Here is a 12689-nt window from a genome sequence, read left to right as displayed (position 1 = left end):
ACTTGACCCTGTGTCAATTTGAACCGCTGTACACCCCAGATGAGATTCCACCCAGGTTGTAAGGCCCCCGGATGGTCTCCCTTTTCCCCCCGAGGTTGCCGGAATGTTGAAACTAACATAGCCTAATTTGGAAACCTCTCTTCTTGCCCAGGTTTCTTGGAACATTCAGATTTCAAAATAATCAATAAACGTTCCCCATTCGGGGTCATCTAATTTACTGTTTAGTCCTGCAGTATTCCAATATACCATATACTATATCTAGTTTTCATTTTCAATCGTGCTCTCAGGACTATGTTCTATCTAACACTGCGTCCACCTACCCTTTTCACGGGCATTACATTTTGCGATAGGGGTGGAGGGTCAGGGGGTGTTTCTGCCAAGTGAGCCCGGAGTCACAGTCACAAACGTCCTCTTCTTCCTGAATAAAAGTGAGATTATGCTGCATACTTGTTCATATTTTAAGTAGTTTGCACAGACACACATTTTAAAAACAATAAAGTTCCTAATACCCACCTTCTCTGAACAGTTAGCTTACTGCCCCATCCACCTCCTCCCTATCCTCTGTTGTCTGAATCCATGGACTAGCCTCCTCCCTCCTGCCATGCACGGTCTGATGTGCTGCCACTGCCCTCCATTTAGCATGATGTACCAGTCCACTCCTGCCCTCCATTGCCCAATTCTATGGCCCATCATTGACCTCCTGCTTAGCCTCTGTGCTTAGCTTGCTGCCCCTATTCTCCTTCCCCTCCGATGTCTTTGTGCATGCCCCTGCTCCATCCTTTTTGCCCACCATGTTCCATGGACGTGCCACTCCTATCTACTCTGAGTGTTCTGTTGAGCTGCCACTTCCCTCCCACCTGCCTAGCATTGTCAGATGACTGTAACCTGTCCCTGCCACCTCCACCCTGCCTGTCCACATGCCATGCCCCTATCCCCTTCCTCCTGTCCTCCATGGTCCATTTTACTGCCACACCCTTCTGCCCTCCCTGGTCTGTTGTGCTGCAACTGCTCCTCCTGCCTGTCCCGCGCGGTCTGTTGTGAGGTCCCTTCCTCTGAACTCTCTTGTCTGTGCCCAGGTCCTGACCCTCCCTTCTATCCTCCATGGTCCTTTGTGCATGCCCCTGCACCCTCCTTCTTGCCCATCATAGCCATTGTGCTGCCACTAACCCTCCCGCTTGCCATGCATGGTCTTCTGTGCTGCCATGGCCCCTCCCACCTTCCCTGTGTGGTCAGCTCGTTGCCCCTGACCCCCTCCCACCTTCCCTCCATGGTCTGGGTGTATGCCATCATAGTCTCACTGTTGCTCTCCATGGTGTGTCTTGTTTCTAGTGCCCATCCTGCCTGACCTCCATGGTCATCTTGCTGCTCCTGCCCTGCCCCCTTGCCCCCAGCCCTCTGTTTACATGTGCAGACCCCTACTCCCTCCCTCCTGGCTTGTCTGTTCCATTGTAATGCCCCTGATCCGTCCCTCCAGCCCTTTATGGTCTGTTATGCTGCAGCTTTCTCTCCTGTCTGTCCATTATGGTCAGCTAGCTGCCATTGCCTCTTTCCCCTCTGTTCTCTGTTGTCCATGTGCATGGTCCTGTCCCCTCCCTATTGCTTTCTATGGATTGTTGTGCTGCACTCCCGTCCCGCATGCCCTGTGTGGTGTATTGTGCTGCTGCAAACCCTGATGCCTGCCCTGTAGGGTAAGTTTGGTGCACCTCTCCATGTCCCTCCTGTCCTCTGTTATCCGAGTCCATGTACCTACCCCAATTCCTCCTGCCTACCATGATCCAAAGTACCATACTTGCGAACATTTTGAATTTGGTAAGAGGGAGATTTTGAAAATAAATTGGGGTATTGATTTTCCCCTTTGAGTTACATTGAAAAAGAGGATATTGTAGACAGGAGACAGATCAAATAAAGCCCATTTGAGCTTAAAAACATTGGACGTTTCCTGGCTAAAAACGGGTCTGTTGGCATTTATGGTTGTACTACCACTGCCTCTTCCTTCTGCCCACAATGGTCTATTATATTGCCACTGCCCTCCATAGTCTGTTGTGCTGCCACTGCCCTTCCTGCCTGCCCAGTGTGGTCAAATTGTTGCCTCTGCACTCTCCTACCTGCCCTCAATTTTCAGAGTCCGTGCCCCTGGCCTCTGCCTCTCAAGAGTATCCCAATGAACAACTAGATTGCTAACATTCTATATTTATTACAAAAGTGTGAAACGCCTGACGTCATCTTGATGTAATCAAAACTGTAATACCTAGAGCATTTCCTTTAGAAATTACATATATGAGAGGGTCTTATTTGCATCAAACTTATGGTTAGTGCTCTAAAAAACTAAAATGAGGACATATTTTCTGAGTTTTCAAATAGCGACAAAGAACTTTTAAATTATTTGTAATCTTTATGTTTTTTTATCCAGTTGACCACTTGATTAAATGTTGCACTTAGGGGAGAGGATGTGGTGTTACTTCCAGAGCTGCAGACTTTGCAACTGGGGAACCAGGTTGGAGTTTATGCTTCTGCTCAACATTCTGTGATTCTGGTCAAATCACTTAATCTCCCCATGTCTACAACCAAATGAATGTGATCTTGTGTGATGTAACCAATGCTCATGTAAAACACTCCAATACCTGACAAGTCTGCACTATATAAAACTGCAAATACACAAAAAATGTGTTTTGCACACTTCTGTCATTGGGCTACATGTGGGCTACATGTGGGTGATATTTGTGCTGCATTTGGCCTCTTTTGTCTCTGGTGGCCATCTTGGGAGATTTATTTGTTATGAAGTTTCCTAATTTCCTCATTTACTACAGTCTCCTCAGTAGGAAATACTTTCAGTTTTTTACTTTGGTTCCATCAAGAAGGCATTCAGATGTGTCACACATTTGCCATAAATTCAGAATGTTAGCACTCTAGTTGCTCATTAGATCACTGTAGTAAAGCTACTGCTCACCAGGGAAGTCTGCTGCTGGTATTCAAAGTGCATGTTTCAGTCTGCATGTCAGAATTTTTTAATGAAGTAGAAGAGGATTTGAGAAGTCACTCAAAATGTGCCCTAATTTTTCTTTCTGCAGCACTAATCATACTTTATATGGCAAAATGAACCCCCTCATTTTGTTCCTTTTTAAATTAAATGTTTTAAGAGTTACCACTTTATTCCAATCAAGATGGCTTCAGGTGTGCAATACGTTTGTCATAAGTAGGACTGTTAGCGCTCTAGTTGTTTTTTAGAACACTCTGGGAAGCTGCAGTAGAACACAAAGGAATCAACTGACAGTCTCTGCCCTTATTGGATGTACATGTTTTACTGAGAATGTCAGACTTCATTCTCACATGACTGAGAAAGATAATGTGAGTTTAGCTTATAGATCACCTTCCAAACCTCTGTGGGAAAAGCATGAGAAAATAGTTTTCTCTCAAACATGATTCATGATATCACAGCAGAAGGCTTTTTCACATGGTAAAATCACCTTAGAACACACCACAATTCCTAAAATGAGTATGGTACCATCAACAAATGATTTATAATGTAACTAAAGTCTTAAAACCTTCTATTAACTGCAATGCTTTTTAATGAGGTGGTATCATGTATATTGGTCCCAAGATGGCTGCCAACACTTCTTGGATGAAGTACTGACAGCCAATCAGATCTCACGATGAGATGTGTGGTTAAGCTCCGCCCAGATATCTTTTTAACTCTAATTTTCTCAGGAACTACTGAACGGATTTACACCATTTAAGCAAAAGTCACGAGTCTGAACTGAGGACTACCTCTTTGCCAAATTTGGTGTAATTCCGTTCAGCAGTTCGGGCTGTAGCTGCGTCAACAGGTCCTATGGGAAAATGCATTGGGAAAACGCGTTTTGGGACCCCCCTTTTTTCTCGGCCCCCGCTTGACGAATCTCCATGAAATTTTCAGGATAGGAGCGGACCGGAGCTGGCCAAAAGTTTGGAAAATTTTGCGAAGATTCGTCAATCGGCGCCAACGTTATTCCAAATAGAATGTTGCGGATTTCCTATGGAAAATAGGTCCTAACTATAACTACCTAGGTAATATATATATATACGCGCACGGTGAAAAACCTTAAAAAAAAAAAATACTTAACATAGCATTTAAAAAACCATACAAATTCACTGAAAAAACCATAGGTTTCACACACGTTATAGTTAGGAATTAGCATTTAAAAAACCTTGCAAATTCACTTGAAAAACCATAGGTTTCACACATGTTATAGTTAGCTGGACATTTCACTCGTGAAAAACCATTGAAATTCCCTAGTTAGTGCAGGCAACTATAACTCACGCGACCGCAATCCTCTGCTGATGACGTCAGATATTACATCACTGATGACATGTGTCTTTCTGAAAAAAAAATATTTGTAATATATGTATAGCTAACAATTAATGGAAGAAGACATGGGTAAATAAGTGTCTAAATACAGTGATGTAATATCTGACGTCATCAGCAGAGGATTGCGGTCGCGTGAGTTATAGTTGCCTGCACTAACTATAACGGGGGAATTTCAATGGTTATTCACGAGTGAAATGTCCAGCTAACTATAACATGTGTGAAACCTATGGTTTTTTAAGTGAATATAATATATATATATATACACATCGTTGTGGCAACATTTTATGCAACTGGCATAATTGATGAATGTCTATATGAGATTCAAAACTGGTGTCATTTTAGTTTCTTTACAGTGCATTATGTAACCTTGAAGTGGTCATTTTATTCAAACAAAATTCTTTATACCATGGAGGTATTATTGTTCATCTTTCTTTTGGTGTTAATTCATCTTGGTATAATGGGAATGAGTTCTCAGAGTCCTTCTTTCGGATTTTATCAAGACAGTTCTTTCTCTGATATTTCTTTATTGTCGTGAACAATGCGGATTGCATGACTTTTGTCTTTCACTTGTCCCTTTTGGTCAACGAGTGTTCTTTCCCCTTGGGGGATTGAGGATATTGTCTGATAACTGACAGATGGTTCTTTAGGAGGTTTCCACTTTTCCCTCACAGGCCAATTCTTTCTGGCCTGTAGGGTTGTTTATTATTTATATGTTCTGTGACAGTGACATAGATTCTATTAAGAACCATCCTCTTGTTCTGCTATTCCTTCATGCATATGGTCAGTTGTTAGTTATGACCGTCTGGTTCTCTTTAAGAACCTTCGTAGGATTAGTTGCAGACCCTCCTCCAGGGGGGTATAGCTATGGTATTTAATTCGAAAGGTAAAGGAATCTGTGGGTAGATGTCTCTATCAGATGTAAAAGTTACTTACCTTCGATAACGTAATATCTGGTAGAGACATAGTTTAGCCGCAGATTCCTTAAGGCACTGCCCATCCTCTCCACTCTGCGAATGACCTATGAGGTTATACCCTTTTTCAGTACTGGTTTTATATACCGGTGATCACTGTCTCAACTTATGTTGGGAGTCAACAGACCACTTGACTTGGCCATATAGGTTTTGTATAGATGTTCAACAGGAATAAGTTTGTCAAGTGCAGAAAACCACTCCCGGCTGCCGGTCGCACTTAATTTAAAAACAAGGATGTTTTTTATTAAATCATATTGACGTATTATTCTATATATTTCCAATGACTATGAGCTTTAATCATGTTGCACCAATTTTTTTTATTAGTTGTTGTACTCGATATTATGCTGTATCATTCGTAATTTACAATATTTAGCAGTTTGAACTCCAGTCAATCCGACAATCCTGCCCAATGCATTTTGGGTTATCTATGACCCTTCGTCAGGGGCCTTCAGAATACAGAATCTAAAAAAACCAACGCAATTAAAACAATAGTCCGCTCAGTCTAGTCCTTAATAAAATAAATCTATAGCTGACATATACCCCTGGTATAACCTAATCACCCGGTTATGTGAAAACCAAAAAACGCTGTGTGTGTTAACCAAAAATAGTATTAATGCTATGACTCACGATTGGAAACCAAAGAACTGTCCATACACACAGAAAAAGAGTGCTTTACGTGCACCAGTGTCTCCCGATCCCTAAAACAACCAAACATGCTGTTGCCATTACTACCGACCGTGCAGAATATTACCCAGGTTGGGAATTTGTGAATGAACGGTGATGTACAAAAAGTGCTCACTCATTCAGTGGCACAGCATAAACTTCTAAAAGCCTTCCTTATTATCAAACTGCTGCTAATCGCATTTCTCCTCTATTGTAAGTGAACCTGAGGGGCTATCAGGAAGGGATGGTTATGTGCACGTGACTTGCAAAACGTCTTCACGTGCCCAGTATTCAAGTTCTTAAAGTTGTATGCCATGCCTGAACTGAAAGTTACGTAAAAGAGACCCTGCCTCCAAAAACAATAGCTGTGTGACTCAGAGCATCCCAGGATGCTTGTTTCCGGTCCAGGAAGACATGGCTTGGCAGTTCGGGCTGGAATGTTCCCATGAGGCACAGTTCAAGACTGATTTGCATATAGCTGTGTCTGAACTGGGGTGGCGAAGTGAGCAAAAGAACGATGATGGATTCAACCCAGATCTGTGACTGGGGGTGAGTGTCTGAAAAGTTTCAGTGCTCCATCCATCATCTCCTTGTGTTTGCTTTGACTCAGAGCATGACGGAGTGCAAATATAACATCACTATTAATACCAAGACATATCAAGCTTGTTTTTAACGATGAAAAACCGCCGTACCTTAATCCAAAATAGCAATGAAAAAAATAATAGGAATGAAATTAAAAATAAAATAAATACATCATATTGCTCACGAATGACTAAAGTCTCATAAAAAACAAACAAATTCCAATCTGTCATTCATCCAGTGTTAGTGCATTGCATTCAGTTTTTTTATCCAAAGGAATTCAGATCTTGCCAATTGTTTGTGAGAGTCCATATCAGAACTTAGTTTAATGGCTTCTAAGATGGTAAAGCGTAATTGTGCTATGTTGTGTCCTGCTTGAAGCCAGTGCATTGCCACAGTCAAATTTGCATTGTGATTCTGATGTTGCTTTTATGTTCTGATATACGGATTTTGATTTTTCGTTCACCATTTCAAAGCATAAATTATATTTGCTGTGTCGCACGTGCTAGAATGTTGTAATGTGATTGTAGTATCATTGGTTTGATGGGTGAAGTTATTGCCCATTATCACATTGTTGTAATGAACACAGTTTGCACACCTTTGCATACCTTTATATGAGACTGTCTCTACTTTTTTCGTTTGTGACAATAACTCTTTCAAATTTCTTGACTGTTGAAAAGCAAACACAGGTTTTTGATTGAATAGATGCATGAGATCGAGTTCAGTTTGGATGATGGCCCAATGTCTGTTAATGAAGGATTTGATGTTCTTTGACGGAATGTTTTAACACACATATCCTTACATTGTCTTTTGTTGACTGTGTTTTGATTAACAGTTGTTGTCTATCGAATGTTGAACCCCGATTGACAGATTCCTCAATACGTTTTTGAGATTATTCACATTTTTTAATCGTATAGCAAAACGATAAACAGTGTCAGATGATTCCAAGGGATCAGATACAATTCCCTTGAGCCTGATGAACTGGGAATATGGTAAATGAAGTCTATCATTAACAGACATTGGGCCATCATCCAAACTGAACCCAATCTCAGCAAAACACCTGATGCGACATCAGACTGGAACAAGTTCCTTGTATGCCTTAGGAATGTTTGATTCAGCCAATAAGCTCAAGATACTAGTCACCTTTTCTGTCTCTAAGGTTTTGATATTCCTTTTCTAGACAATCACTACACACCACACAGTTGGTGATAATGTTCACTTATGGTGGCCTCAGTAAACTCTTGCCTCAACATCTTCAGCAGAGCTTGTCTCACATTCATAAGATAACTTTCACTGCAATACATTTTCAAAAAGTAGTCGCTTTCAGCACTTCCCAAAGTATGGTCTTACTTACCTCATCATAATTATTCAGTTAAAGATATTTTTAATGCCATGCTCTATTCATTTCAAAACTATGGTATCTTTTAGTAGGGCATCGCTGAGCCACCACATGCTCCCCTACGTTCCTGCCCTCCCTGTGTCCAATCCACAAAGCAAGAGAGCAATCTACCTCCCCAAGCTGTGTCAGTAGTCTTCTGTCAATCACAATATGATCTATCCTTGCATTGCTTTTGTGGCTGCATTGTACTGGAAAAAGTCCACTTCAGTATGTGTTATGAATTTTGTTTGTTCCACACAAATGACAAACATTGATCTGGTGAAAGCAAAATCTTGTATTAGTTCAGAGTCCTCTTTTGTAGTTCTTATTAATAAATTAGCTTTATTTGTGTTTTGAAGAGCCAGAAGAATACACAAAAGATGATATACTTGCAGAAGAAGAAGATACAAAGATCAACCCCACCCAAGAATCTGAAGAGTTGCCTAATGAAAATGCTGTTGGATCATCAGATAAAAGTAAGCCCAGCCCCAACTTATCCCAAAGGCAATTTACCGGTAGACAGTTTTTTTACTCGTTTGTTGTCCACCCTGTTTGTGGGGTGGCTGAGAAATTGTGTCTCACTATGTGGTTTGCAATTAAGGTTGGGAGGAGGATTGTCATTTTGACCTCCCTGTAGCCTCCAAATCTCCCCAAACAAAGTTTTAGACAATGGAATTTAGCTATTGCCTCCCCTAATTTTATATTTTGAAATGATGTTTTGTGGCCGTCCACATATCTCGATAGTAGAAAGATTAACTTAGATGTTTCTTGCCTAAATATAACACTATTTGCAAGAAATATATTAATGGAAATATAGCTCTGTCATTCATAGTTTCTTAATTGAATATTTGATGGTTAGCACATGACCTTCTGTAGTAGCGTACGGACTCTTGTTGATGTGGTGGAGTATTTTCTGGATATCATGTAATTAATATTAAATTGCATTACATCGTATTTTAGATTATATTATGACTGCTGCTATGGCATGTGCCATGTGCTTACACCAGTTCCACAAGCTGAACTACTATACTATCTATCTTTTAATAGCTGCTCTCCTTGCTCTCTCTTTGTCGTAGGTTGATGACTGACTCCTTTAGTAACTTTCTGTAGCCTTTGAAGCACTGCTAGCATTATTTTTTTTTAATATCTTTTCCAGAAAAAGATAAGAAGAAAAGAGAGAGAAAATCAGTGTCTTCTGCAGAACGAGGACGTGAAGCTCCATCTACAGATGTGGTGTCTTCATCAAGGTCCCCAGGTGCTGAAGATAATTTGGAGGACATCCAATCTGAGGAAGAAATGGATCAAATCCCATTGACTGTAAATACTCCTACTTACCAACTGTTATTGAAAATGTTTACTGTTTTCACAAAGAGAATCAACAGCTTGATGCCAGACATATTTATTTTCTTATGTACTTCTACAAAAATGCCTAAAGTAATAAAGTGTGAACCTCGCTGCAAGGGGAATGGACCACTTTTAACAACAGAAACTACAGAACAATAACTAAAAGCATGTCATTTAGAGTTGGGTGGTATTGGAAAGTCCTCTGGTTTTTATACGTAGTGCTAACTCTGGAGGAAAATACACTGTTGTACAGTCCTTTACCATACTATCACTGTGCTGGTGTACATTCTTGATTTCGCACTCCCGCCATAAATTGTAAGATCTTCAATTACTACCAAACTCTAAATCATACACAAAACCTTATGAATTGGTAGTTTATTTTCATTGGAGTTGCCTTTTGTAGGGTAAATCTCAATCCCAAATGTCTCCGTTATCCATTGACTAGTAGACAGTTGAACAAAATAGTGTTTGCTTGAAATGTAACCAGAAACACTGCAAAAATATCCAGGGCTCCGTGCAAAAAGGCATAATTTCTTTGGAGTCACAATCCATATGCTCAGGTCAATCGCCTGTAACAGTAACAGCGCAGTTCTCTAGGAAAATTGCAAATCTGCACATACATGGTAGATAGCTAGACATTTATGATGGCTAAATAATTCCTTAAAACTCTGGGCATATGGCACATCATAATGATATAGAAGGTAGTCTACCACTTTTACAGCTACAGCATACAGATTTTTCAGTCATCCTGCTGCTTGTGAATAGTACCTTATAGTTGAAATGAGTACACTGACCACGAAGATAATTGTTGCTAATGGGAATTAATGAAGGAAATGCTATCTCTTTGAAGACAATTTGTAGACACTGCCCAAAATCTCCACTTGAATTCTCCTGGAAAGAAATTCCTAATTTGATTTCTAGGCGGAGGAAAGTTTTTGGGCCTGATTTAGTTTTGGGTAGTAAAGAAATGTATTTAATTTTTATATGAATTATACGAAATACGTGATTTCCTTAGGATATTCTACTATAGAAATTTTATTGACTATAGTGATAGGGCAGTGGAGGAAATTCCACTAGTGATTTCTCCTCTGGGTTGTAGAACTTCTTCATAAAGGTCATCCTAAGCCTGTTAATACTCAGGCTACTAGTCTGCTGCATACACTCTGCTTGGTCTGTTGGGAGCACCTGCAAGCTGTTTTGCTTATTACATAACCTGAGCAAACCAGTCCATATATTAGTTTTACTGCAGTAGTTCCTATCTATCAAACATCAGATTAAGGTGCTAAATAGTAGGGGGTGTTTAATTTCCCAATACATTCCAATTACAAAACATAAAATGTCACAAATGTATAAATCATCAAGATCAGCACACCATCAAAGTGTTGTTGCACAGTTCGAAGTTTACTGGTGCTAATACCCCCTTTTCAATTTACGTTGCTTTTGCTTTTAATGATGATGCAAGCAATTCTTCATTATATGCATTGCAAATTGAGGTTCATTCTTTCACAAAGACACACCCAGTATCCATTAAAATCCAATTTCTTCTCACCAACATGTGTTTCGATCCAAAGACATACACCCTCTTGGAACATCATCAAGGTTGGATTTTTTTGGGATTTTTTTATTTTATCCAGTTTTACAAGGGAACAACAGTAACTACATACAATAATATTCCTCCAATATTATCATTATTTTGCAAATAAGCAATGTCCATTGCAATAAACATACACAACCCTCCTCAGGTCAAAGTGCATCTCCATACTTTACTACAGATTTTACATTACTCCATCAACACACCCTCAATGACTTGGTCACAGCTCTGTGGGGATAGCCCATTTCCGCTGGCAGCGGGTTAGTTCTACCACCAGCAGCTTCACTGAGGGTGCACATCACCCGCCACACCTTGCATAATCGGTACAATCACAGTGCCACCACGAGGCGCCTACAGAGGCAACTCATCATTTGTATTCTGTATCGCCAATAACATTAAATCCCACCCACTGCATCTGAGTGTTTGTTGATCCAACCCCACATAGAGATTAGTCCACCTCCGTATTGCCCATTTGATTATATCCACCAACCAATCCACTAAACTGGGTGAGGTGAGGGACTTCCAACTCGTAGCTTTTTTTCCTTACCACTAGTAATAAGCCCAGATCTACAAATCCAGATTCCAGTTTTACGTTTCCGGGTCTACTTCTGAGTTCCAGGATGCACCTCTATACCTGTAGTAGGTCAGTTCTCACAGTAATTTTGTACAACACGTTTATAACCTCAATCCATAGATAGGAGAACTCTGGACAGTAGCAGAAGCCATTTAGCAGGACTATTTTGACACAAGTTTCATAGGGCATACATTCCATGTCTCTGAATAGATCTTATGCATTCTTTGCGGTGTCAAATACGTTCTGTGAAGAATTAATTGTGTTTTGGATCAGTTTGAATTACGCACTTCTGGGGACCCCAGCAAACTGCAATTGCAAATCCATTTCCCACCTGCCCCTTAGTGTCACCAGACTAGTCTTAATTTGATCTGTGATTGCATAATGTAGTTATGGCCCTACAACATTTTCCATGTGTTTATTTCCAGTTCATTCAGGGCAGTGTGAGCAGGCAGTTCTTCACTTCTGCATCTCCACAGCATTTTATTCACTCAGACAAGAACCCCATATATTAGAAATTATCCCATTGATAGCCCCTCAGAACCACGTAATTCTTCAAACAGTCTGAGCTGTTGACCCTGGAACAGTGTTGGGGCTGGAATAATAATCATACAGCTCATTGCCCACCATTCAAATATATTAAGAACCCTAGATCTATTGCTTCTTAAGAATGAACTTAAAGTGTTTGGACAGGGAACAGTTGAACTGTGAAGGTAAAGCTGCCTTTCAAATTGTTGAAATTTCTAACCCAAACCCATCAGTCATGAATGTACTCTCGGCACCAAAATATCCACATTTCTCGATTTTATGTGCAAAATATGTAAGGAAACAGCCCAAAATGATTGCTGTGATGGGTTTGTTCTATGAAAGTAAGCATCTTGTTTGACAGTTAACACCCTTTTCTGGAATTTCATTACTGGCTATCCTTTAATGTACTAAAGTGTAGTAGGCTATGTATATGCAATGTCCCAGCATATAGTGTACCGCCTTCTTTCCATTTAAACAATTTTCTAGAGTTTCATAAAATGCCTCTTGTCGACTGTCATTGATGCACAACTGGGAAGTGACAATAATTGTATACTATGAATGCATGCAGAAGTCATGTGAATGACATGAATATGTTTCTTAGTTGTATGAAATTGTATTGAGGTCTGTAATATCAAGCTGCAAAAATATTGCATCCACTATATCGTCAAAGTACGTACACGATTTCTACTCTTAACTCCACATCTAATCACCTAGTTTTA

The 12689-nt window shown here is 40.2% G+C and overlaps 1 protein-coding gene across 1 annotated transcript in view; it reads left to right on the top strand.

The window, feature by feature from the left end:
* DNAH10 (dynein axonemal heavy chain 10) overlaps nt 1-12689 on the top strand; it is a 1995301-nt gene that overhangs the window by 102758 nt on the left and 1879854 nt on the right. Inside the window, exons 2-3 of the mRNA XM_085636177.1 lie at nt 8296-8412; nt 9093-9253. Coding sequence (XP_085492303.1) covers nt 8296-8412; nt 9093-9253 — 278 coding nt within the window. The remainder of the gene's footprint in view (nt 1-8295; nt 8413-9092; nt 9254-12689) is intronic.

Source organism: Triturus cristatus, chromosome 11, assembly GCF_964204655.1.
Source record: "Triturus cristatus chromosome 11, aTriCri1.1, whole genome shotgun sequence".
NCBI lineage: Eukaryota > Metazoa > Chordata > Amphibia > Caudata > Salamandridae > Triturus > Triturus cristatus.
Note: the sequence above shows the minus strand (reverse complement) of the source record. Positions and strands in the feature narration are given on the sequence as shown.